The sequence below is a fragment of the Mercenaria mercenaria genome, chromosome 1 (assembly GCF_021730395.1).
Source record: "Mercenaria mercenaria strain notata chromosome 1, MADL_Memer_1, whole genome shotgun sequence".
In the NCBI taxonomy this organism is placed as follows: Eukaryota; Metazoa; Mollusca; class Bivalvia; order Venerida; family Veneridae; genus Mercenaria; species Mercenaria mercenaria.
Window position 1 is genome coordinate 18,561,781 of NC_069361.1, and position 24,798 is coordinate 18,586,578.

A 24,798-nucleotide genomic window follows, 5' to 3' on the forward strand; every position below is an offset into this window, starting at 1 on the left:
AAGTTCATATCATGACAATGCAAGGTGTTTTTAATTTATATCAAATACTTTTTGAGGTAGGTACGTCACAAACTTTTTAGGACGGAAGGATGCACGGACAAGACCAAATCTTTTGCCCCGCCACGCGCCCCCCACCCAAAACTCCCACCCCCACCACCACTCATATTGGGGCACAAAAATTACACAGAATTTCTATCGAACTTAAAAACATAATTGAATTACCATAGTAAAAAAATGTCAAGAACAACTCTTGTTCTAATACATATTTATTAATTAAATAAACTTACTCTTGCAAATGTAATTTATTGTAAATTATACATAACATAATACTTATTGCACGAGGAACGTCCCTGTCTAATTAGGGGACCTCTCCATTCCCAAGTAAACTTGTGTACATATATCGATTTTAAATATGGAGATAGTAAATCCAAAAAGAGAGGCAACGGCGTTTGAATTGTAAGGTTTTTTAACTGTACCACCCCAATATGAAAGCATCGCCTATCCGAACGAAACAAGTTAACCAACTTGAAAATATCATCTGGATTGAGTGGATTGTTTGACTGTGAATAATATTAAAGCCTCTCTTGACCATACAAAAACAGAGCTGTGATAAGTGAGACACAAGTAGTTCTTACGGAAATATCAATTACCTACCGGAAATCTGCAACCACTAACAGGATACAGACATTTGCGAATTAAGTCTACGTGGACTGTGGACACCTAAGACGATAGAGTTTTCAAGGGGACCGTCTCAACATAATTTGATTATATTATGCGCGGTAGGAAATTTATATTTAAGTTTATAACGGCAGTATGGTTTGGTTTGTTATATCATCACTATGCGGTAGGTGATATAAATTCGGATGTGCCTGTTTTTAGCTCGACTTTTCGAAGAAAAAGAAGAGCTATTGCACTCGCTCCGGCGTCGGCGTCGCCGTTGGCTAAAGGTTTTGATAAAGTCAAATATCTCTGTTACCATTCTTTAAAATTCTTTCAAACAGATCAAGAGTTAGATAGCGGACAGGAAACAAAGTCATATGACCTTGACACCTAAGTGTGACCTTGACCTTAAAGCGAGCCATCTGATAAGTCACTCTGCACGTCGTCTTGATGTGGAGAACATTTTTCAAGTTTGTTTAAAATCCTTTAAGGGGTTCACATGTTACAGAGCGGTGTCGACAAGAAATTGCTGACGAACAGACAGACAGACAGACAGACAGACGGCCAGATGAACACATGTGTATCCCAAAAATCGTCCCCTCGGGCGTATAAAAACATCAAAGGTATGAAGACGCAAGCTATTACGTTTTCCACAGTTTTCACAATGATTTACCTACTGACCTATATTTTGATCCCAGCTGATCCAGTTTAGATTTTTCATGTTGGACGACGACGACGACGATGGAATACGGATACATTGCGATCAGACTAGCTCATCTTTTCAACTTAGACGCAAATGCGCAACTTGTTATAGTAGTATAGGCGTCGGTTTACTTGTAAACAAACGGGCGCCATCTTGGATGACCTAGTTACTATTTATAGTATCTCATTTGCATATAAAAAATTAATTCACTGCACATGCGCGGTGACCATTTTGAATTTTATTTTTAGAATTTAGATGTATCCATGACCTTAATGAATAAATACATTTGATAATAAAACGAACAGTATTAGTAAATAAAGAACGAATAAATAATAGTTTAACAACATTAGTGAAAAAAGAAAAAACTACTTTAAAACAAAAAAGTATAACATGTCTAATTAAATTACAGAGAAATTAAAAAGAACTATATATGAATTAACTTTAAATATCATAAAGATTTATCCATAAACTAATTGAATTTATACATTTCATATAAAAATGAACTATTTTGATACCTAAATAACAAACAAATAATTATTTGAAACGAAATATTTATTCCATTTAAACTAAAACATAAAACATTCTTTAAAATAAATACATTATAACTGAAAATAAAAGACTGCTTTTTGCTTACGATGTTTCCTCCTTAGCGTCCACTGACAAAATGACTTCAATCATACGTGTATTATTCTTAAATGCGCATGCTCGGACCTAGTTTTCACAATGACTTCATATGCTATATCTAGGGCAGATCATGAGTGCATCAAACGTGATCACGGTCAGAATGTCTAGCGTGTTTTGATTTAAGGCCGGATGACCGTACAATAAAAATGTAAACATGTCAAAGTTAATCCCTTTAAAGTCGCCACAATGTCTGGCGTGTATTTATTTAAGAGCGGATGCGTTAACAACAGCCTATTCAACTGTCCAAGTTAATCCCTTTAATGTCGCCACAAGGTCTAGCGTCTATTTACTTATGGACGGATGCATTAACAAGGGCCTGTTGATCTGTCCAAGTTAATCCGTGTATTGAGTACGGGAAGGGAGATATACTGACTGAATAAAATGCTCCTTTCTGATTGGTTTATCAAAACATAACATGAATGTCTAATTCTGATTGGGTATTCAATCTACTTCATCGCCGATATGGGTCTGTGGGGAATTAAACAGATGTTTGCTCTACAAGATGAAAACTGTACTGTCTTCTCACGCTGTTTTGTTTGTTTGTTTGGGGTTTAACGCCGTTTTTCAACAGTATTTCAGTCATGTAACGGCGGGCAGTTAACCTAACCAGTATTCCTGGATTCTGTACCAGTACAAACCTGTTCTCCGCAAGTAACTGCCAACTTCCCCACATGAATCAGAGGTGGAGGACTAATGATTTCAGACACAATGTCGTTTATCAAATAGTCACGGAGAACATACGCCCCGCCCGAGGATCGAACTCGCGACCCCGAGATCCGTAGACCAACGCTCTTACCTACTGAGCTAAGCGGGCGGGCTCTTCTCACGCTGTGGAAAAGCACTTAGATGCTAGCAATCTCGATGCTTCTGTGTATTTTAACAGGAACATAATGAATGAATCTATTCAGAAATGTTTGGATAGACCTGATGAAGTGACATTGTGTGGCGAACGTTTTGAACTTACAAAACGGTTTAATTATGATATTGGAATTCAGGGATACACGGATCAGCCAAGTCACAAGATAAAAGTTGTGTACACCAAAACAAAGGAGGTACATTTTGTCATTACGGCCTATCCCATTGCCTGATTTTATTGCCAGGATATGTTTGAACTTGTCATTTTATAAATAGATATGACATCTGTTTCTAAAGATATCCACCAATGGTTGAACGGAATACCTATAAATAGACAACCAATCAAATACTCGTATTTATGAACCAATCAAATGCGAGCTCATTGTATATAATACGCTGTAATATTTCTTCTCATCATTAGAGTTTTGATACTCAACCAAGAAACATGGCAACTTCCAGATGTTATTTCGCTTTGGGAAATGATCGTTATGTGAAGGGGAACGAGTGGAAAGGAGAAATGAGAGCTGACATTAGGGAGTGGCAAGGCGACAAACCAACAAAGAAAGGTATCAGTTTAACTTTAATGCGATGAAAGAGTTTTTGTAGACCAACTAACCTATGCGGATAAGGCGTTACAAGATAAGCAGTCCTATTGGAGTCACCTTGGTGGTAATGTTTATTGTAACATTACATTGTAGACAAACTAACCTATGCGGATAAGGCGTTACAGGATAAGCAGTCCTATTGGAGTCACCTTGGAGGTAATGTTTATTGTAACAATACAGAAAACAGTGTATGCGTGGACATAAGACAGTATTGGAAGCCCGAAAATGAAGTGGTGCCGACAAAGAAAGGCATATGTTTGCGACCAAAAGAGTATGTCTGCTGAAAGAAGTTATGTCACAGATAGGAAGGATGCTTCCTGAATTAGACGCAGTGGTACCCTGTTATCTACAAATTTATCATATGAATCAGTTAGGGGCGCTTCAGTGCACAGAATGTAATCCAAATGATTGTGGGAACTACTGAGGTCATATTCTAAAAATAAAAATTATGTACGATGTCTAAAGATAGCAACCAATGAGACAAAAGTTCTAAAAATATATACCAATCAGAAATCGGTTTGAATGTATATAAACAAATGTACTACAGAGCTGTATCATTAACAAAATGAATGCCATCGACTGCACACCCCTCAACAAAAATATGGAATATTATGAAAACAGACTGAAGACGTTTGAAACATACCCGAAATAAATGCTTCCAAATAAGTATGAGCTGGCAAGTGCCGGACTGTTTTACAGCGGGAAATCTGACATGTGTGAATTTTTTCGATGTCAAGTGAAGTTGAGCGCTTGGGAAAGAGCGGACTGCGCATTGAGGGAACACTTTAAATGGTCTCCAAACTGCGAATATATAAGAATAGTGGGAGCCCCTAAACAAATACAGTATAGTGGCTTTGGAACAATAACAGCAACGAGACCATCTGGTGGGTTTGGAGCATTCAGTTTAACTACTGCAGGGGCAAATTTATTTGTCAATAATAGATGCAGTACAAATAACGCAACAAACTTAAACAAGAGGACCATGATGGTCTTGAATCGCTCACCTCTTCCCACCTGACCCAGTTTTGAGTATGACGTCGTTTTTTCTATTATTTGAAATAGTGACCTAGTTTTTGAGCTCATGTGACCCAGTTTTGAACTTGACCTAGATATTATCAAGATAAAAATTCTGACCAATTTTCATGAAGATCCATTGAAAAATATGGCCTTTAGAGAGGTCACAAGGTTTTTCTATTATTTGACCTACTGACCTAGATATCATCAAGGTGAACGTTCTGACCAATTTTCATGAAGATCTTGTGAAATATATGGCCTCTAGAAAGGTCACAAGGTTTTTCTGTTTTTAGACCTACTGACCTAGTTTTTGACCGCACATGACCCAGTTTCGAACTTGACCTAAATATTATCAAGATGAACATTCAGACCAACTTTCATACAGATCCCATGAAAAATATGGCCTTTAGAGAGGTCACAAGGTTTTTCTATTATTTGACCTACTGACCTAGTTTTTAACCGCACGTGACCCACTTTTGAACTTGACCTAGATATCACCAAGGTGAACGTTCTGACCAATTTTCATGAAGATTTCATGAAATATATGGCCTCTAGAGAGGTCACAGTGTTTTTCTATTTTTAGACCTACTGACCTAGTTTTTCACCGCACGTGACCCAGTTTCGAACTTGATGTAGATATTATCAAGATAAACATTCAAACCAACTTTCATACAGATCTCATGAAAAATATGGCCTTTAGAGAGGTCACAAGGTTTTTCTATTATTTGACCTATTGACCTAGTTTTTTAATGCACGTGACCCAGTTTCGAACTTGACCTAGATATCATCAAGTTAAACGTTCTGACCAACTTTCATGAAGATCTTGTGAAATATATGGCCTCTAGAGAGGTCACAAGGTTTTTCTATTTTTAGACCTACTGACCTAGTTTTTAAAGGCACGTCACCCAGTTTCAAACTTGACCTAGATATCATCAAGGTGAACATTCTAACCAATTTTCATGAAGATCCATTGAAATATAAGGCCTCTAGAGAGGTCACAAGGTTTTTCTATTATTTGACCTACTGACCTAGTTTTTTAATGCACGTGATCCACTTTCGAACTTAACCAAGATATCATCAAGATGAACGTTCTGACCAATTTTCATGAAGATTTCATGAAATATATGGCCTCTAGAGAGGTCACAAGGTTTTTCTTTTTTTAGACCTACTGACCTAGTTTTTGACCGCACGTGACCCAGTTTCGAACTTGATGTAGATATCGTCAAGTTGAACATTCAAACCAACTTTCATATAGATCCCATGAAAAATATGGCCTTTAGAGAGGTCACAAGGTTTTTATATTATTTGACCTACTGACCTAGTTTTTGATGGCACGTGACCCAGTTTCGAACTTGACTTAGATATCATCAAGGTAAACGTTCTGACCAATTTTCATGAAGATCTTATGAAATATATGGCCTTTAGAAAGGTCACAATGTTTTTCTATTTTTAAACCTACTGACCTAGTTTTTGACCGCACGTGACCCAGTTTCGAATCTGAGCTAGATATTATCAAGATGAACATTCAGACCAACTTTCATACAGATCCCATGGAAAATGTGGCCTTTAGAGAGGTCACAAGGTTTTTCTATTATTTGACCTATTGACCTAGTTTTTGAATGCACGTGCCCCAGTTTCGAACTTGATCTAGATATCATGAAGTTGAACATTCTGACCAACTTTCATGAAGATCTTGTGAAATATTTGGCCTCTAGACAGGTCACAAAGTTTTTCTATTATTTGACCTACTGACCTAGTTTTTGAAGGCACGTGACCCAGTTTCAAACTTGACCTAGATATCATCAAGGTGAACATTCTGACCAATTTTCATGAAGATCCATTGAAAATTTTGGCTTCTAGAGAGGTCACAATGTTTTTCTATTTTTAGACCTACTGACCTAGTTTTTGATGGCACGTGACCCAGTTTCGAACTTGACCTAGAATTTACCAAGATGAACATTGTGACCCATTTTCATAAAGATCCCATGAAAAATGTGACCTCTAGAGATGTCACAAGGAAAAGTTTATGGACGCACGCACGGACGCACGTACGCACGGACGACGGACGACGGACACCGCGCGATCACAAAAGCTCACCTTGTCACTTTGTGACAGGTGAGCTAAAAACAGATATGTTTGCATTTGTATATATGACTGTGACAATGATAAATGGCTGGATTAGACAGTATCAGTTTAGACAAGAATATTGTGAAGCTGCAGAACATTTACTCGATATTTTGGAAATGTAATTTAGAAAAATCTAGAACAACATCTAGTCTGTATTCTGCTGTATTATAATATATTAATAACAACTTTATAAGAATATGCTATACATTTGTTGTAACTTTGTATGAATAAACTTGTTATATGATATCAATAATAAAAGATGTCCAATTGGAAGTAGTATTTATCTTCTCTGTATTTTGACCCCGAACAACCCGCTAGTTTTTCGGGTGTTGAAAAGTGTACTAATATATCAAGTCCGAGGTAAAATATAAAATTGGAAGACATAGAATAAGGAAATGGCTTCAAAGTCAACAGTCTTATTCCCCGACTAGAGGGGCCAGACGAAAATTTCCTCGATCTCGTGTAATTGTCCAAGGGATAGACAGCCAAGGCGATATGGATCTAATGGACATGGTTGACTTAGCCAAACGAAATGAAGGCTACAAATACGTGTTGGTGTCCATAGACATTTTCTCTCGTTTTGCTTATTGTCACCTGATTAAAAGTAAACAAGAGGACCATGATGGTCCTGAATCGCTCACCTGTTCCCACATGACCCAGTTTTGAGTATGACGTCGTTTTTTCTATTATTTGACATAGTGACCTAGTTTTTGAGCTCATGTGACCCAGTTTTGAACTTTACCTAGATATTATCAAGATAAAAATTCTAACCAATTTTCATGAAGATCCATTGAAAAATATGGACTCTAGAGAGGTCACAAGGTTTTTCTATTATTTGACCTATTGACCTTGTTTTCGAAGGTACGTAACTCTGTTTTGAACTTTACCTAGATATCATCAAGATGAACATTCTCACTAACTTTCATGAAGATCTCATGAAAAATATGGCCTCTAGAGAGGTCACAAGGTTTTTCTATTTTTATACTTACTGGCCTAGTTTATGACCGCACATGACCCAAATTCGAAACTGACCTAGATACCATCAAGGTGAACATTCAGGTCAATTTTCATGAAGATTCATTGAAAAGTATGGCCTCTAGAGAGGTCAAAAGATTTTAATAATTTTAGACCTACTGATCTAGTTTTTGACCGCAGTTGACCCAGTTTCAACCTTGATCTAGATATCATCAAGATGAACATTCAAACCAACATTCATACAGATCCCATGAAAAGTATGGCCTCTAAAGAGGTCCCAAGGTTTTATATTATTTGACCTACTGACCTAGTTTTTTACGACACGTGACCCAGTTTCGAACTTGGCCTAGATATCATCAAGGTGAACATTCTGACTAATTTTCATGAAGATCCATTCAAGGAATTGGCCTCTAGAGAGGTCACAAGGTTTTTCTATTTTAAGACCTACTGACCTAGTTTTTGATCGCAGTTGACCCACTTTCAAACTTGACCTATATATCATCAAGATAAACATTTAGACCAACATTCAAATAGATCCCATGAAAACTATGGCCTCTAGAGAGGTCACAACGTTTTTACATTATTTGACCTACTGACCTACTTTTTGATGGCACGTGACCCACTTTCGAACTTGACCTAGATATCATCAAGATAAAAATCCTTACCAATTTTTATGGAGATCCATTCACAAGTATGGCCTCTAGAGAGGTCACAAGGTTTTTCTATTTTTAGACCTACTGACCTAGTTTTCGATCGCATATAACCCTGTTTCAAATTTGACCTAGATATCATCAAGAAGAACATTCAGACCAACTTTCATACAGATCCCATGAAAAATATGGCCTTTAGAGAGGTCACAAGGTTTTTCTATTATTTGACCTACTGACCTAGTTTTTGAGGCACCTGACCCACTTTCGAACTTAATCTAGATATCATCAAGATGAACATTCAGACCAATTTTCAGATATATCCCATGAAAAATATGGCTTCTAGAGTGGTCACAAGTTTTACTATTATTTAACCTACTGACCTAGTTTTTTACGACACGTGACCCAGTTTCGAACTTGACCTAGATATCATCAAGTTGAATATTCTGACCAATTTGTTTGGAGATCCATTCACAAGTTTGGCCTCTAGAGAGTTCACAAGGTTTTTCTATTTTTAGACCTACTGACCTAGTTTTTGACCGCACATAACCCTGTTTCGAACTTGACCTAGATATCATCAAGATAAACATTTAGACCAAATTTCATACAGATCTCACAAAAAATTTGGCCTTTAGAGAGGTCACAAGGTTTTTCTATTATTTGACCTACTGACCTAGTTTTTGACGACACGTAACTCACTTTCGAACTTGACCTAGATATCATCAAGATAAACATTCACACCGATTTTCATACAGATCCCATGAAAAATATGGCCTCTAGAGAGGTCACAAGGTTTCTCTATTATTTAACCTACTGACCTAGTTTTTGAAGGCACGTGACCCACTTTCAAATTTGACCTAGATATCAGCAAGGTGAACATTCTGACGAATTTTTATGGAGATCCATTCACAAGTTTGGCCTCATGAGAGGTCACAATGTTTTTCTATTTTTAGACCTACTGACCTAGTTTTTGACCGCACATAACCTTGTTTCAAACTTGACCTAGATATCATCAAGATGAACATTCAGACCAACTTTCATACAGATCCCACAAAAAATATGGCCTTTAGAGAGGTCACAAGGTTTTTCTATTATTTGACCTACTGACCTAGCTTTTAACGGCACATGACCCACTTTCTAACTTGACCTAGATATTACCATGATTCAGATTAACTTTCATACAGATCTCATGAAAAATATGGCCTCTAGAGAGGTCACAAGGTTTTTGTATTATTTGACCTACTGACCTAGTTTTTAAAGGCATGTGACCCAGTTTCAAATTTAACCTAAATATTATCAAGGTGAACGTTCTGACCAATTTTCATGAAGATCTTTTGAAATATATGGCCTCTAGAGAGGTCGCAAGGTTTTTTCTATTTTTAGACCTACTGACCTAGTTTCTGAGGCACTTGACCCAGTTTCGAAACTGACCTAGATATCATCAAGATGAACATTCTGACCAATTTTCATAAAGATCCCACAAAAAAATGTGACCTCTAGAGTGGTCACAAGCAAAAGTTTACGGACGCACGGACGGACGACGGACGACGAACGCCGCGTGATCACAAAAGCTCACCTTGTCACTTTGTGACAGGTGAGCTAAAATGGGATTGATGTAGTAAGCGCATTAAAGCAAATACTCTCTGGCCCACGAAAACCAAATACAATGAGAACGTATAGGGGTATGGAGTTTAGAAGTAAGGAGGTGAATAAATATCTCCAACATGAGGGAATTCATCATTTCTACGCAATTAACACTGGGACAAAGGCTAACTACGCTAAAGCAATAATCAAAAATCTGAAGAAAAGACTATTCAGGAACATGTTAAAAAAGAGAACACAACGATACATTAATGTTCTCAAAAATATAGTTCAAGGATATAACCGCACAATTAATAGGAGTCTAGGAAGAAGACCCATAGACTTAATGAAAGAGAATGAAGGAGAGAGTAGGCTTCAGCAGTATTTACTTAGGACCAAAGGGGGTAAAACAAAACTAATCAAGAAAAAGTACAAGTTCAAAATAGGTCAAACGGTGCGCGTATCTCGCGTGAAAAGTGTGTTCGATAGGGAATCTCACAAAACTGGACGGTGAAATATTTAGATTTAAACGCGTTTCAAAGGATAGCGTACCTGTGTATACTCTGCTGACTGGGATTAATAACGATCAGGTAGACGGGACATTTTATGAACAGGAAATACAAGCGGTCAACGGAAGAAACCACAGAGTACTGTTGAAAAATACTAAAGAAAAGAGTTCGAAACAAGCAAACAAGTCCTTGTAAGGTGGTTACACTGGCACGAATACGATGTGGATTCCCGAAAAAGACGTGTACGCAGTACTCCTAGACCAGTGACGATTGTACTAATGACAGATAAGGTCTATTTATCTTCATTTATAGCCGGCGATTGGAGGTCAACACCATGATTATCACCAACGTTGTGTACAGTGCAATTTGGGACTGTGCTATTGACTTGAGGAGCTTGTGTTATCGTATATCAAACGCTCGTTACGATCCTAGAAAATTCCCTGGACTGATCTGGCAACATAAGGCCATAGGAGGAAATTGCTTAGTCTTCTCCAACGGCGTTATCAACTGTAATGGAAAAGCGACCAGTATTCAGGAGGGCCACCAAAGACTACGACGTTATGCCAGACGTAAACAATGTTTATGGTATTCAGTGTGTCTGAAAGATATCAAATGCATAACCGTGTCAGCCAGTCACACCTTAAGTACCGCCCTAGACTTAAATCAGTTGATAAAAGAAAGACAGATCGTGTATGAACTGAGCTATTTTCAGCTGTGAATTTTAAAATGATGTGTAAACTTTGTTGTTTCCACAGTAGTAAAGTGTCATTACTGGTATCAAGATCACATCAACTAGATGATGTAGTCTATCGGTCTTGATTGAACTGGAGCTCTACACTCGTAAGAGGAGTGAGAGTACAAACCCATAACAACATGATCAGTCTCAAGTGTACCTTAAACTAACTATCTTCTCCATCTGAAAGATGCTACTATAGCAGTCAGAAAACACATGATATCAATATGACATCGATCAAATGCAGGTATAGTCAAGTGGCAATAGAGTGGTCAATGGAACGATTAATCCAGCAAGAAGATATGTCCATCTATTTGAAAGGAAAGGACTTTTGCTACGGTCTCTGGCTTCTGGAAAGGTGTCATTAACTAGGAAGAAAACACTGTTAAGACGCCATCACTCACTTATACCTGTATTGTTGAGAGCTCCCCATCTTTTTGACACTATTCAATTATCCCTATAAAGCTTACATAGACACGATTTTACAGTCAAATAGAGGAATACAGGAAAATCTGTTAACAAGTCAACTTTATTATAAAGATACCGGAAACGTTGGCAACAATGACGGTAAAACAGATGTGCGCTATTTAAAGGTAGTAAAATTGTGGAAATGGAAGGACCATTACATATTGATTTGTTTCAACAACCCAAGTTACTCATCAATGGAGTCAGTGTAGGCATTAAACTACACCGTGACACCTTTACACTGATCACTGATGCCCTGTCTCCTGACTTTCGCGTAAAAATAGTGGATGCGCATTTCAGACTTTGTATTCAACGATTGAGTAGCTGTGTATTAGTAGCACATGACAGACTTATTCAAGACACGCCAGCCAGTTACCCTTACCTACGTACAGACATCAAGACAACGTCCATTGCTTCCGGCCAGTTTAGTTACAGCGCAGATGATATATTTCAAGGACTTGTACCAAGTAAACTGATAGTAGGTCTCGTTCCTAGTGCGGCATTTAATGGCGATTACACACAGAATCCGTTCAACTTAAAGCATTATAACTGTAGTTCCATAGGCCTTTACGTCGATGGATAATCTGTACCTTAACAATCGATGCAACCAAATTATTCAGCGGATCAATACACGGAATGTTACAGAACATTGACTCTGATTAGAAGTGACATTAACATTTCAAACCAAGATTATAAGAAGGGATGTTGTCTGTACGCTCTTGATGTAGATCCCTGCTACTCGCAAAACACTAAAAGGAAAGGACATTGTAGGCTAGAACTCAAGTTTCCTGAGGCTCTACCAGAGAGTGTGACCCTGATTATGTACGCCACCTTCCCAGAAATACTCAGTATCAACAGTGCCAGGGGAGTCTATTTCAAATGAATAATTTAGAACTTGAACGTTTACTCAGTAAATATCCAGTAACTGTATGCGCCGTTGATTAAATTAAGGTTCAAAAAGGACAGTTTGTCATTTCTAACACGGATACGAGTGATGGACCAGGAAAGCACTGGGTCACTTTGTACTTTCCGATACAAGGACCTTATGAATTCTTTGATTCACTAGGAAAAATGCCTTACGACTACGATGTCGGTTTTGAAACCATATTAACACACAAATACTGGATGATTCGTGATCCTATTCAAGGCTCTAAATCGGACACCTGTGGACTTTATTGCGTGTATTACGTCATGACTAGGTGTACAGGATTGAACATGGAGGATCTTGTCAAACCTTTTAATGTGTATGATAGAAACTGGAGTGATATCTATATTGACAGAATTGTAAACAAGAACAAACTCTAGAAAATATTTATTTATATTCGTTTATTTTGTATGTATATGTATATAGCAATAGAATAGAAATCAAAAACAAAATATTGTCTTTGTTTTAAAACGAGATCCAGTCTATATTTGCTTTATGAGTCTTTCTATTGTTTTTCTTTTTCTTAATCACACGTTCCCCCGGTGGGGTTAATGAGGCTCTGCCCACTTTTGGAGGTATGGGCTCATCATCCTTTGTTTCTCCAGATCCTGTATACTTGAACTGCTGCATACGCTGATATTTTTCGTAGGGAACCAGAATAAATTTCTCCATTATTGTAACACAGGTTCCAAATAGACGGAAGCAATTTTTACCAAAATATTTGACCGTTCGTAGTTTATGTTGAATGGCTTCTTTCTTTTGTTTGAATCCAATTTGTCTGCTTCCCAAAAGATGAATGAACCGGCTTTGACGTTTAAGACGAGCTTTTTCAGAAGGTGTCAGACGTATTTTAAATCTGAGAATATTGTAGACAATCTGAGTGAGTGCTTTCAGTTGATTTCTAGTAATTGTACTCAACAGTGCTTTCCTTTGCGACGCTGTAGTGTACACAAGTAAGTTTAAGAAATGACGTTGCTGTTTGATTAGTTCAACCATGGTTACTCTTATGTTGATTTCGTCTTCCTTCTTACGTTAATTTGTAAACGATAGGGTCTTCTCCTGGAAAAATATGGGTTCTTAGACGATATTTATCCTCGGCGTGAGGGCTCATATCCACCAAAAAATAACCGTGTTTTGTGCTTAACGCATCTTGATAGGCTTTCATGAATCCCTTTGTTTTACCAGGGTAGAGTTGACGTCCTAGAATGCCCACCTGTGATATATCTCTCAAATTTTTCATAAGCAGCATATACCATGTATTCAAAGCAATCGTTCTGGCGTGCTTACCTCCGGGGTATAGGTTCTGGGTGATCAGTATGACAGATACTTTCCTATGGTGACAACCTTGCGTGAAAAGCAACACCATGTCTTTGTTTTGCATTACTTTGTGCATGAGATCATCAATAATAATCAACGTGTGCCTCTTGTCACGGGTAATGTCATCCACTTCTTCACCTGTTGGCAGCCTTTGTTTGCTATAAAAGTTTGGAATGGACCTTTCCATGTCGTCAAACAAGTCTCGGTGTATACCGTAACAGTATAATACGTGCGAAGGTGGATCTCTCGAATATATTTCCTTCAAGTGAATCAAAAAGTTATACACCCATTACGTTTTTCCGCTCCCAGTTTGACCACTTACACATATACTTGAATAAGGTTCGAAAGGTAGGGATGATTTCATTATTTCTTTAGTTTAAGACTTGGCAAGGCGATACAACTGCTGAGTAAACTTATCCACAATTCGCTAGTGCCGTTTTGAAGGGATAGGTTGACAATGGAGGTAATGATAATCACATACACAATGGTCATTTGGCAAAAGTAGATGATTTCTGCTTGTGGAACACGAGTTCCTAATAAATGCCAACGATCACTATCGGACCTGTTTTCGTCTTCATTAGAATCAGGCAAACGTATAAAGGTTTCCCTTTCAGGCTCGTGAGAGTCGGTAGCATTCATATTCTTACGTACAAATTGGAATAATACAATCGAGAAGACAGCTTCTTCTTACATATTTTTATTCATGATATAAGACAGTACCAAAGTTATACAATTCTTTGAATTATTATAGACAAAAAAAAAACAGTGTAGACAAAACTTAAAATTTAGATAAAAGAAACAGTAACACAGATGACAGAAACTGTAACACAGATGACAAAAACTGAAACAGACCCTACGGAAAATTACATGTTAAAGTGCAAAACCTGGAACGTAGATAACAGAAACAGAAATGCAGATGACAAAAACTATAACACAGATGACAGAAACTGTGACGCGGATTACAAATATTGTAACGTAGATTACAAAAAAGTGTAACGCAGATGACAGAAATTTAATTTTAACACATAATAACATCAATACATTGTATCTTACTTAATATCCGTATGGTTCAGTGTCAGAATCTGCAATTTTTCTAAGGTTGTATACATCTCTTCATATTTTTTGTTTTCTTCTCGATTGACTATTTTCCTTTTTCTCTTATCTCTACAAATTTTATGCGGATTAGTCACTGTAATGCTTGGGCAACCTTTTGGATCGGTAACAATATGTTTTACATTTTCAAAATTGATCAACTGATTATTCTTGTAATTTATAGTAAAACCTCTAACCTTACACGTCTCTTTGTTTTTACTGGTTTTGTAAGCGCAATTTTTAGGGTCACCAGACACAAACTCTACAATGTACTCCCCATCGTCTAGCTCATCCGTAAGTTCCCCCAAGTAATCACCTACTGGAGGATCATACTGTCCAGGGCGACTTACATATATCACACTGTCTGTATCATAATACAGTACCCTTCTATTAAGCTTTTCGAGCACACTGTAAAGTTAAAGTCTGGCCCAACAAGTTGTAAAAGTAGCTAAATAGATGTTTGTTTTATTATCTTCAGGTTGACAGTCTTGTTTGAATCGCCATTCTACTTGTAACATGTCATTGGAAAGGATATGAAAATTGAGTGGTTGTTTCATAGGATCGGAAAACAATTGGAAGAACTGGTTTGCCTGCGTTTCGTGAAAGAACTCTGTCTGACGCATATTGAGACGTTGACCAAACTTTCCCCAAAAGCTATTGAGACATAGTTTAGTCAGAGCTCTCAAACCCGGATTCTTCCTAATGTTTGACCGATCCAATGAAACACATTCTTTCTCCATATATTGTGTTATGTAATTCTTCATGTCTTGTTTATTTTGTATCCAGTCAAGGGTGCCGCTTGCCTCTTGCTTAAACTTCAAAAATGTGTTTATGTAATTGGCAAACAGTCCCCCTTCACTGGTTTTAAGATCATATTGAGTGGTTTCCTCCCAGTGGTATACTTCATATATTTTCATAATTGTATAACCTAATCTTAAAGCGGTCTGAATCTCTGGAGTACACCACGTGCCATTTAACGCTCTATCATCATCCGGACAATTACAGGGGTTTTGGTTTTCAGTATCTGCGCAGGTCCTACATAAAGGGAATTTCAGCTTGCCATTTGACCTATAAGGAAGGACGGGATGGTATAGACCTCTTGGCGGTACTATTTTTACTTTGGCAATACCAAAGTACTCCTTTAACACATTACATTCTTTCGTTATTATGACGGGGTGACCTACAGGATACTGGCAATACTTTGGACCCAAGAATACAAACTAGAGAAATCCACATATTTGACTTGCTCGATTTCATCAACTTGGTAGTAGAGTTTACTGGCATTGGTGCGTCCCCCGAAGAAACTTTCCCTATGATCTAATCTGTCTAATAAATCTAAATTATCAATGAAACGCTTCATCTCAGAATTTTGTTTCTTTTGTTTTCTGAATTAGTGGTCCCAAATACAAACATATTTCTAAAGATTGATTGGTCAGTGGATGACACGTATTTTTGCGATTATCAGTGAAACAATCTCGGCATCGTGGTAGATGCACCCCATATACTCATACGCTGTGTTTGTTTCTTCACAATACCCATCTAATTTATATCGTGTACCTGGTGAAGATTTTTCGCCAATATTTAATGCGTGTTGAATTTTGATATTTTTAGTATGTGCCAACCATTCTAACCATTCTATAGAGACCTTAATATATTGATCATTATAACCACTAGGAGGAATTTTTGCTATTTTAGCACGTACAATTTTTTCTCGTTCACTTCCACCCCGGTCAGTTTGGTTTCATGGATCCATTCGTTTTCGTGTAATACATACAGCTTTCCATCTACTAATGCGGGTACCCAATCATTTTCACCCTCTAATTTTACTTTCCATTCTTCTTCTAAAAATTTGGTTCTAAATATGTTCATGCAGACGGAAGCTATAGTCATGGAATCGAATGGATGCACGGCCCGTACTAACTTTTCTTTTTCCTGCCCTTTCTCATTCATCTCAAACTCTGTAGCACTCATAAGTAATTCTCTAAATTTTAAACACGCTTGTCTCAAAATATCAACATCACTTCTACAATATTCCAACATTTCTTTTCTAAAATCAAACACATCATTCTGTTTCTCACTTAATCATGCTAATAAATCACATCTCTCTTTCTCACTCATAAAATCATGTCCGTAAAATTTAGCCTCTGGGTAGGGTCCTATATAATTTTGGTTTTCTTTTGTATTTAAATAATGAGGGAATCACCCCTCTTTCAATTCATCTAATCCAAAGGCTTTCGGTAACGCAGATAATTTCATGGGTAAAAAATTGAGACTGTCAATCACTTTAATATGCAAATCTTGCTCCAACGTCATATACATAATTTTTGATCCACTATAAATGATTTTATCTGGTCTTAGGGATTGGTCTATAAGATATTCTAAAAAGAAATAACCGTCGTAGCCTTTCATATTGTGGGCAACAACTTTTATAACAATATTGATGTTGATGAGAAAACAACCATTCGCCAAATTTTTCCGCAGTATCGATTCCTTCAAACGTGACCTTTCTCTAAACCCACAAGTTCCGGGGCATGGCCCTTCATCTTCGTTAGCAGGCAACTCTGAGTTGTCACATTTGTCGCAACGGGTACCACATTTTTTACATACAGACTCGGGCGTTAATTCTTTATCAATCATCCGAACACACAGTATGGGCTACTACAAAATTGGGACGATGTGTGGTTTTACCGCACCATGACGTTTTACAATTTTGAAATTTGGAGCAAGATTTACATACCTGTTGCGATTGGCAGTCTTTACAATCAATTTTTCTATTAGGTATATATCCATTTTCACACACTGATGTTTCATCCTGGCTACATTCAAAATAAAAAAATATAAACTTTGGTATGTGATCTTCTTTTGCTGGGGTGGCTCTTAAATAACACAGATGTTCATCCAATACATATTCATTACATGAACTACACATATACTCTCCGTACTGGTGTTCTTCTTTCTTGCGTTGATCTAATCTTTAAACTTTATAGTATAAGGGGCACTTCCACCTTTTGTCGAACTTTGAGGTTCCGCTGGGTTTTCCTTTATTTTTTCCTTTCTTATGTACTGGTATTTGTTTATGTTTTTGATAGCACTCTTCTGATCTACAGTCCATATTACAATCGCCACAAGTCACTTCATTTTCCGTTTTAGGACATTGGTCTCTTTTACAGATGATACAGTGTGTTTCGCACTGGTGTCTTTCTTTGTGGTCGTAATGTTTGAGGCATTTTTCGCAAAAATACATGGCGCAAAAGAAACCGGTGATACTAGTGATGGCATGATAGTGATTGTCGTCCACTAAGTATATGTAAATGCATGGACGCTCGTCGGAACTGGGATTTGTAATGAATATGTGGCCCAGCATGGTGCTAACCACTATTACGCGTACTCCCAGGACTTCTTCCAACGCCGTTAAATCTTTTAAACTCGCTGTTCTATCCATGGGTACTCTGGCTAACTGGCTTATTGCAGCTGCTACTTGTTGTTGTTGTTTCAGACTTTTATTGACCAAATCATTGTAGTAAGTTAAAGGTACTTTTTGATTTTCTAGTATGAGCTGTAGATTACTCTTCTTTTGTCTGTTTTTGGTTATTTCTTTCCATTCATCTTGCGTACATCTTTTTAATTTGGCCCAGCTGACTCCAATCGCTCTGGCCGTACAGATCTGGTCGTCATTTTCTATGGTAACTATAGATTTTTTCAACTGTAGCGAATTGTTTTTCCCTTTGAGTTGAGTTATTCTTCGTCTCTGTCCACCACTTCCTTTAGTTAAATCAATAGATCCTACTGAAATGTCAAAACTTTCGTCGATGGACAAGTCTTTGTTGCTATTCAGCACTTTCTCGATAGTCCCCATCATTTTATCGGCATTCAGTTCGTCCCAGGGCTGTAGGGGAACAACAATCAGATCGTGTAATCCTTCATGATGTATAACAACACGACCTAAATTGTTCCCCGCCAAATCGCCCAGGGCTTCATCTAACACTTCGTCAAACATTTGATGGAGACCTTGCCTCACATCTTCTAGTCTTTCTCCTCTAAACTGTTCATTGATCTTGACTTGATACGTATGATCGACTGCAGCACTTTTCGCGTACGTTCTTTCCTTTTTCTTTTGTATGGTATACTGGAGTCCCTTAAGGTCGGGTCTATGAGACAGACCCGGCTGGGGCTCTTCTCCGCCATCTATCTGTAACCCTGGTGATGTAGGGTGCCACTCCCCATCTTGAATACAAGCAGCCGCCGTTTCTTCCATCTCGTCATCAAAACGTATCGCTTTAATACACTCTTTAACTTCTCCCTGCTCTCTTACTTATTCCAGGGCCAACTCTATATCGTTTGTATTCTGGACAGTTGGCTCCCCAAAATGTTGAAGTATGTTATTCAACTCTTCGTCAACAAAGTCATTACCGTATTGTGGGATCCTCAATTGAAACAAACGGAACCGCACCCCTGGGGAATCCTGCATCCCCCACGTCGCCGCAATATTCATCAGCTCATCTGCGTCGGTGAAAGTATTTACCATTATCTCAAATGTTGCTGCTATATTTTCAATGTTGCCGATATGAATTCTAAAGTAAGAATGATTTATCTGACTCGAGCGCGTTCTTATATACTCTCCACAAAGCCTTGATTTCAAAACGAGGCTTGTATGTTTAGTAAGAACGTCATTTATCTCAATTCTGATTGGTCAATTAAAAAAAAGTAATACTGGTTTAAACTAGTCAAACTTGAACTGTCAAAGGAGGGACAAGTTGAAAAAGTACCTTTGTTAGAGGATTAAATCTTTATGTCAATACCTCACTTGATAAAATCCATGTCCATTATACTGCGTCCGGCCTTAAATCAACATAAGCCAGACACTACGGCGACTTTAAAGGGATTAACTTTGATAGTTGAATAGGCTATTGTTAACGTATCCGCTCTTAAGTAAATACACGCCAGACATTGTGGCGACTTTAAAGGGATTAACTTTGACATGTTTACATTTTTATTGTACGGTCATCCGGCCTTAAATCAACACACGCTAGACATTCTGACCATGATCACGTTTGATGCACTCATGATCTTATCTAGATATAGCATACGAAGTCATTGTGAAAAATAGGTCCGAGCATGCGCATTTAGGAATAATGATTGGAGTCATTTTGTCAGTGGACGCTAAGGAGGAAACATCGTAAGCAAAAAAGTAGTCTTTTATTTTCAGTTATAATGTATTTATTTTAAAGAATGTTTTATGTTTTAGTTTAAATGGAATAAATATTTCGTTTTAAATAATTATTTATTTGTTATTTATGTATTAATATAGTTCTTTTTATATAAAATGTATCAATTCAATTAGTTTATGGATAAATCTATATGATATTTAAATATAATTAATATATAGTTCTTTTTAATTTCTCTGTAATTTAATTAGACATGTTATAATTATTTTGTTTTAAAGTAGTTTTTTTTTCTTTTTTCACTAATATTGTTAAACTATTATTTATTCGTTCTTTATTTACTAATACTGTTCGTTTTATTATCAAATGTATTTATTCATTAAGGTTATGGATAAATCTATATATTTTTTCATGGTATCTCCCCGTTTAGGGCTGAGCACCTGACCCTCAATGTGCGCAAACACGCCCTAGATAGGTATATAAGTCAGCTCTATATATTTCTGGGAGATATAAATAGCAGAGTGAGGTCATTCTTAAAATAGGAAGATGATGTCATTCTAAAAGTAAAATTCAAAATGGCCGCCAAGCATGTGCATTGAATTCATTTTTATATATGCAAATGAGATACTATTAATAGTAACTAGGTCATCCAAGATGGCGCCCGTTTGTTTACAAGTAAACCGACGCCTATACTACTTGTAAATATTAAAGAACATTTCAGGAAAGTGTTATGACGCTAGATCAAATGCGATATGTATAACAAAACATTTCTCTGGTGAACAGACGGACGGAAAGACAAATCTAAATCTTATCCTCTTCGATGACATGATAAGCCAGACCTTACCATCATTATAGGAATTTTTTCCAACCAAACATAAATTAAAATTATCATGCTGAGACGGTCCCCTTGAAAAATCGATCGTCATAGGTGTTCACAGTCCACGTGGACTTAATTCGCAAATGTCTAATAACTGTTGATCGATAAAGATGAGAGGGTGTTTCGAACTATTTCATAGATTCATATGGTAAAATGTTTAACAAAGCTAAAACCGAAAAAAATGTTATATGCCACAAGTGTAACAGTCTCTCCGACAAATTAACTCGGGCAGGTAGTTTATCAGATTTTGTGGTAAAGTCTTATTAAAAGTAAAAAGTAAAGCAATCATATGTACTGAATAAAATACCTTAATTTGTAAATGTTCACTTTTTCTAGATTTTCGCTAGAGTTTGTACTGACCGAAAAGGTATTTGCCAGGGTTTGCATATACATTTTCACAATATTTCTTTCACACGATTAAATAAATTAGTAGTGCTGTAAGAGCTTGAAGTAGCTATGAAAGGAACTTGATGTGATCTTTTACGTTTCCCCACTTACACTCTTCAAGAAAATTCTCCATAGGTAAATAAATTTAATAGAGCGTATTGTAGGTTTCGTCTACTTTCAACACTTTGAAAGAACCTATACTGAACTTTCTTTTGTCCTTCAGTAAATTAAAAATACAAGACTAGCCAGGAGTCTAAAACTCATGAAATAATCTCAGTGAAAGAGAATCACATTCTCTCTATTATAGGCTTACAAAACCATACCAAAATTAACATGAAAAACGTTTTCATGGAAACTACGTATATCTAGTCCAACTGGTTCTGTTAGTAATATCAGAAACAAAGTACGCACATATAAATTGTTTAAACATCAGTATGAAACTGAAAAATATGTATATTTATCAATGCCTGCAAAGCATCGAGCTTCATAAGCGAATTTTAGATATTGTGTTGCGCCCCTCCGTCTTGAAACGAGAATTTAGATGTTAATAACAGGATCTGTCCAATTTGTAAACAAAATGTTGAAACTGAAATACATGTGTTAACACAATGTCCTGCTTACCAACCTCTTTGAACAGATTTATTTGATAAAGCCAAGGTTATCGATGATGATTTTGTTCATATGAATGATGAACAAAAAAGTATGTTTGTACTCTGAAACACTGATATTGCCAAATTAACTGCTAAAACCTGCTATAATATACTTCTTACACGTTTAGATACTTTATATCATTAAAATGGGTTACATTTTATCCAAATTGCATTTTATTCAAACGTAGTATTCCTTTATTGTACATAAATGCTCTATCATTGTTTTAAGGCAATTAATTTTATGTTTGTAGTTAAATGTAGATAATCATTGCTGATCAGTTCACTTCTGATCTGATCAGGGTTGATAAATGATTTTTTTGAACATTTCTTATTATGCGCAAAGGTGCCACAATTTTTCTCTTTTCAGTATCTTAATCTTCATTATTTTATGGCAGATCTTAAAATATGGATTAGCAATGGTAATCTAATTTTTAAACATGTAAAATTTAGTAATTGTTACTGTTCATACATTATAATTACAATATCACATGGCTTCTATGTTAGAATTTGTTACAGATCTTAATCCTTAATTGTTTTAAGATATTCACGGGTCTTTTCGTTTATTGTATTATTTATTTTTATTTATTTATTTCTTTATTTATTTATTTATTTATTTTTACATAGTAATATACATTGACAGCAACATTGAACAACTTTTTTTTTACTTAGTATTTTAAGTTATGTAATGATAGTGTCCTATAAATGTATAATAGATTGGCCATGCTTTTTAGAAAGATTTTTGGACATACTTTAAAAGCAAAAAAGGCAATGATATTGATATAAACACTTTCCGGGAATGTTTTTCAAAGTTGAGTTCCGAAATTCCCGAATGTAATAACGATGAAGCAGAATATTTTTGTTATAATAATGATTTCAATGCGCAAAATAACCAATTTCCGAAACTTGACCAGCCTATGACTGTCGATGAAATTTTAAAAGCTGTAAAATTACTGAAACGAGGAAAGGCTACGGGAAATGATAATTTGATGAAAGAATGTTTTATTGAAAGTGAGATATAATAGCAATGCATTTATGTGATTTATTCAATAGTATTTTAGATTCTGGGTTTTATCCGGAGAAGCGGACCGAAGGTGTTATTTTACCATTGCATAAAAAAGGTTGTGAAAAGGACGTGAATGATTATCCCGGAATGACATAACTAAGTTGTATGTCTAAGCTTTTACTACCGTGTTAAACTCTCGTATAGATAAATTTTGTCAAGAACACGATATAATTTCGGATGCACAATTTGGATTTCGTAAAGGTCGTTCAACTGTGGATGCAATATTATACTTATGTCCTTAGTACAAAAAATATCTAAATGAAAACAAACGTTTATATGTGATATTTGTGGACCTGACGAAGTGTTTTGACCCTATATATCATAATGCACTTTGGCTAAAACTATATAAAACTAGTATTGGTGGAAAGCTATTGCGAATTATACGAAATATGTAATTTAAGGTAAAGTCATGTGTTAAATCATGTTCATCTTACTCTGAGTATTTCAATTACGCTGTCGGTTTAAGACAAGGTGAAGTGTTATCGCCCTTGCTTTTTTCATTGTTGAAGACTTGGAGTTGTATCTACAAAATAATGTCAACTCCGATAACCAGTTAGATTATATTATCCTAATAATATTACTTTTTGCAGATGACATGGTTATTTTAGGTGAATCACCAGCAGAAATCCAGAATCATTTAGACCGTCTTTATACATACTGTAATACCTGGGGACTGCATGTAAATACTAACAAAACTAAAATTATGGATTTTCGTAAACGTTGGGGACTATTGCTTACGACTCATTGGATGTAATGGTTACAAGATCGGTGTTGTTAACGATTTTAGTTATTTAGGTACTATTTTCAATTATACGGGTAGTTTCACGCTTAACCAAGAACATCTTGTTGGCAAAGCTTTGAAAGCATTGAATGTGCTGTTTTGTAAATGTGACGAGTTTGATTTTTCACCAGAAACATTGTGCCAGCTTTTTGATTCTTTTGTTGGGTTTTCATTAGACTATTCGTCGGAAATATGGTGCTTTACAAAATCAAAGGAAATCGAAAGACTTCATTTAAAATTTTGTAAACGTCTTCTTAAGGTAAAAACAAATACGTGTAATGCTACTATATATAGCGAATTAGGTAGATACCCTTTGTATGTTAACAGATATATATGAATTATTAAATACTGCATTAAACTTAACAACACTGACTGACAATATTATATTAAAGTATGTTTACGAGAACGCTGTAAATGATTGTAGTCAAGGACGTATTAACTGGGTGTCAAATGTAAAAAAGATATTAGATAACTTTGGTTTTTCATATGTATTTGACAATATTAAATCAATCGATGTAAAAGTGTTTTATCAGAGTTTCAGTTCCGACTATTTGATACAGTTTAAAGTGATTGTCCGAGGACTCTTGAAAATAGTACTGTTTTAACCCTCTATAAAGATCTAAAAACACAATTTGGTTATGAACCTTATTTAGACATTTTACCTAGACATCTGCGATTTTACTTTTGTAGGCTTAGATTATCTGTACATCCGCTTTGAATACAAACTGGAAGATCCGATAGAAATAGAATACCACGTGAAGAGAGATATTGTTTAATTCGCAATAGTGTTGATATAGAAGATGAATATCACTTCGTATATATTTGTCCTGCATATACTGATATTTCAAGAAAATATATATGTAACTTAAACTCCATCCGTCCGTCTGTTTATAAGTATTTACAATTGTTTAGATCAACTGATAAAAATATTCTTGTGAAACTATCATTGTAAAAAAAGCTCTTACTGTTAGAAATTCCATAATTAA

General features: G+C 36.2%; 2 protein-coding genes across 8 annotated transcripts in view; one reads left to right on the forward strand and one right to left on the reverse strand.

Annotated features, from left to right (window-relative positions):
* LOC123544851 (uncharacterized) overlaps positions 1-24,798 on the reverse strand; it is a 107,624-nt gene that overhangs the window by 63,386 nt on the left and 19,440 nt on the right. The gene's annotated exons all lie outside the window — the stretch shown is intronic.
* LOC123524176 (uncharacterized protein F54H12.2-like) lies at positions 9,937-12,141 on the forward strand. Its single transcript, XM_045302175.2, has 2 exons — positions 9,937-10,255; positions 11,687-12,141. The coding sequence occupies exons 1-2, from the start codon at positions 9,937-9,939 to the stop codon at positions 12,139-12,141; spliced, it is 774 nt and encodes a 257-aa protein (XP_045158110.1).

Excerpts from the sequence above, each read along its gene's own strand:
- LOC123524176 (XM_045302175.2), top strand. The coding sequence starts at position 9,937 with ATGAGAACGTATAGGGGTATGGAGTTTAGAAGTAAGGAGGTGAATAAA. Across the intron at positions 10,256-11,686 it reads TTTACTTAGGACCAAAGGGG|GTAGTAAAATTGTGGAAATG; the intron begins GTAAAACAAAAC and ends CGCTATTTAAAG.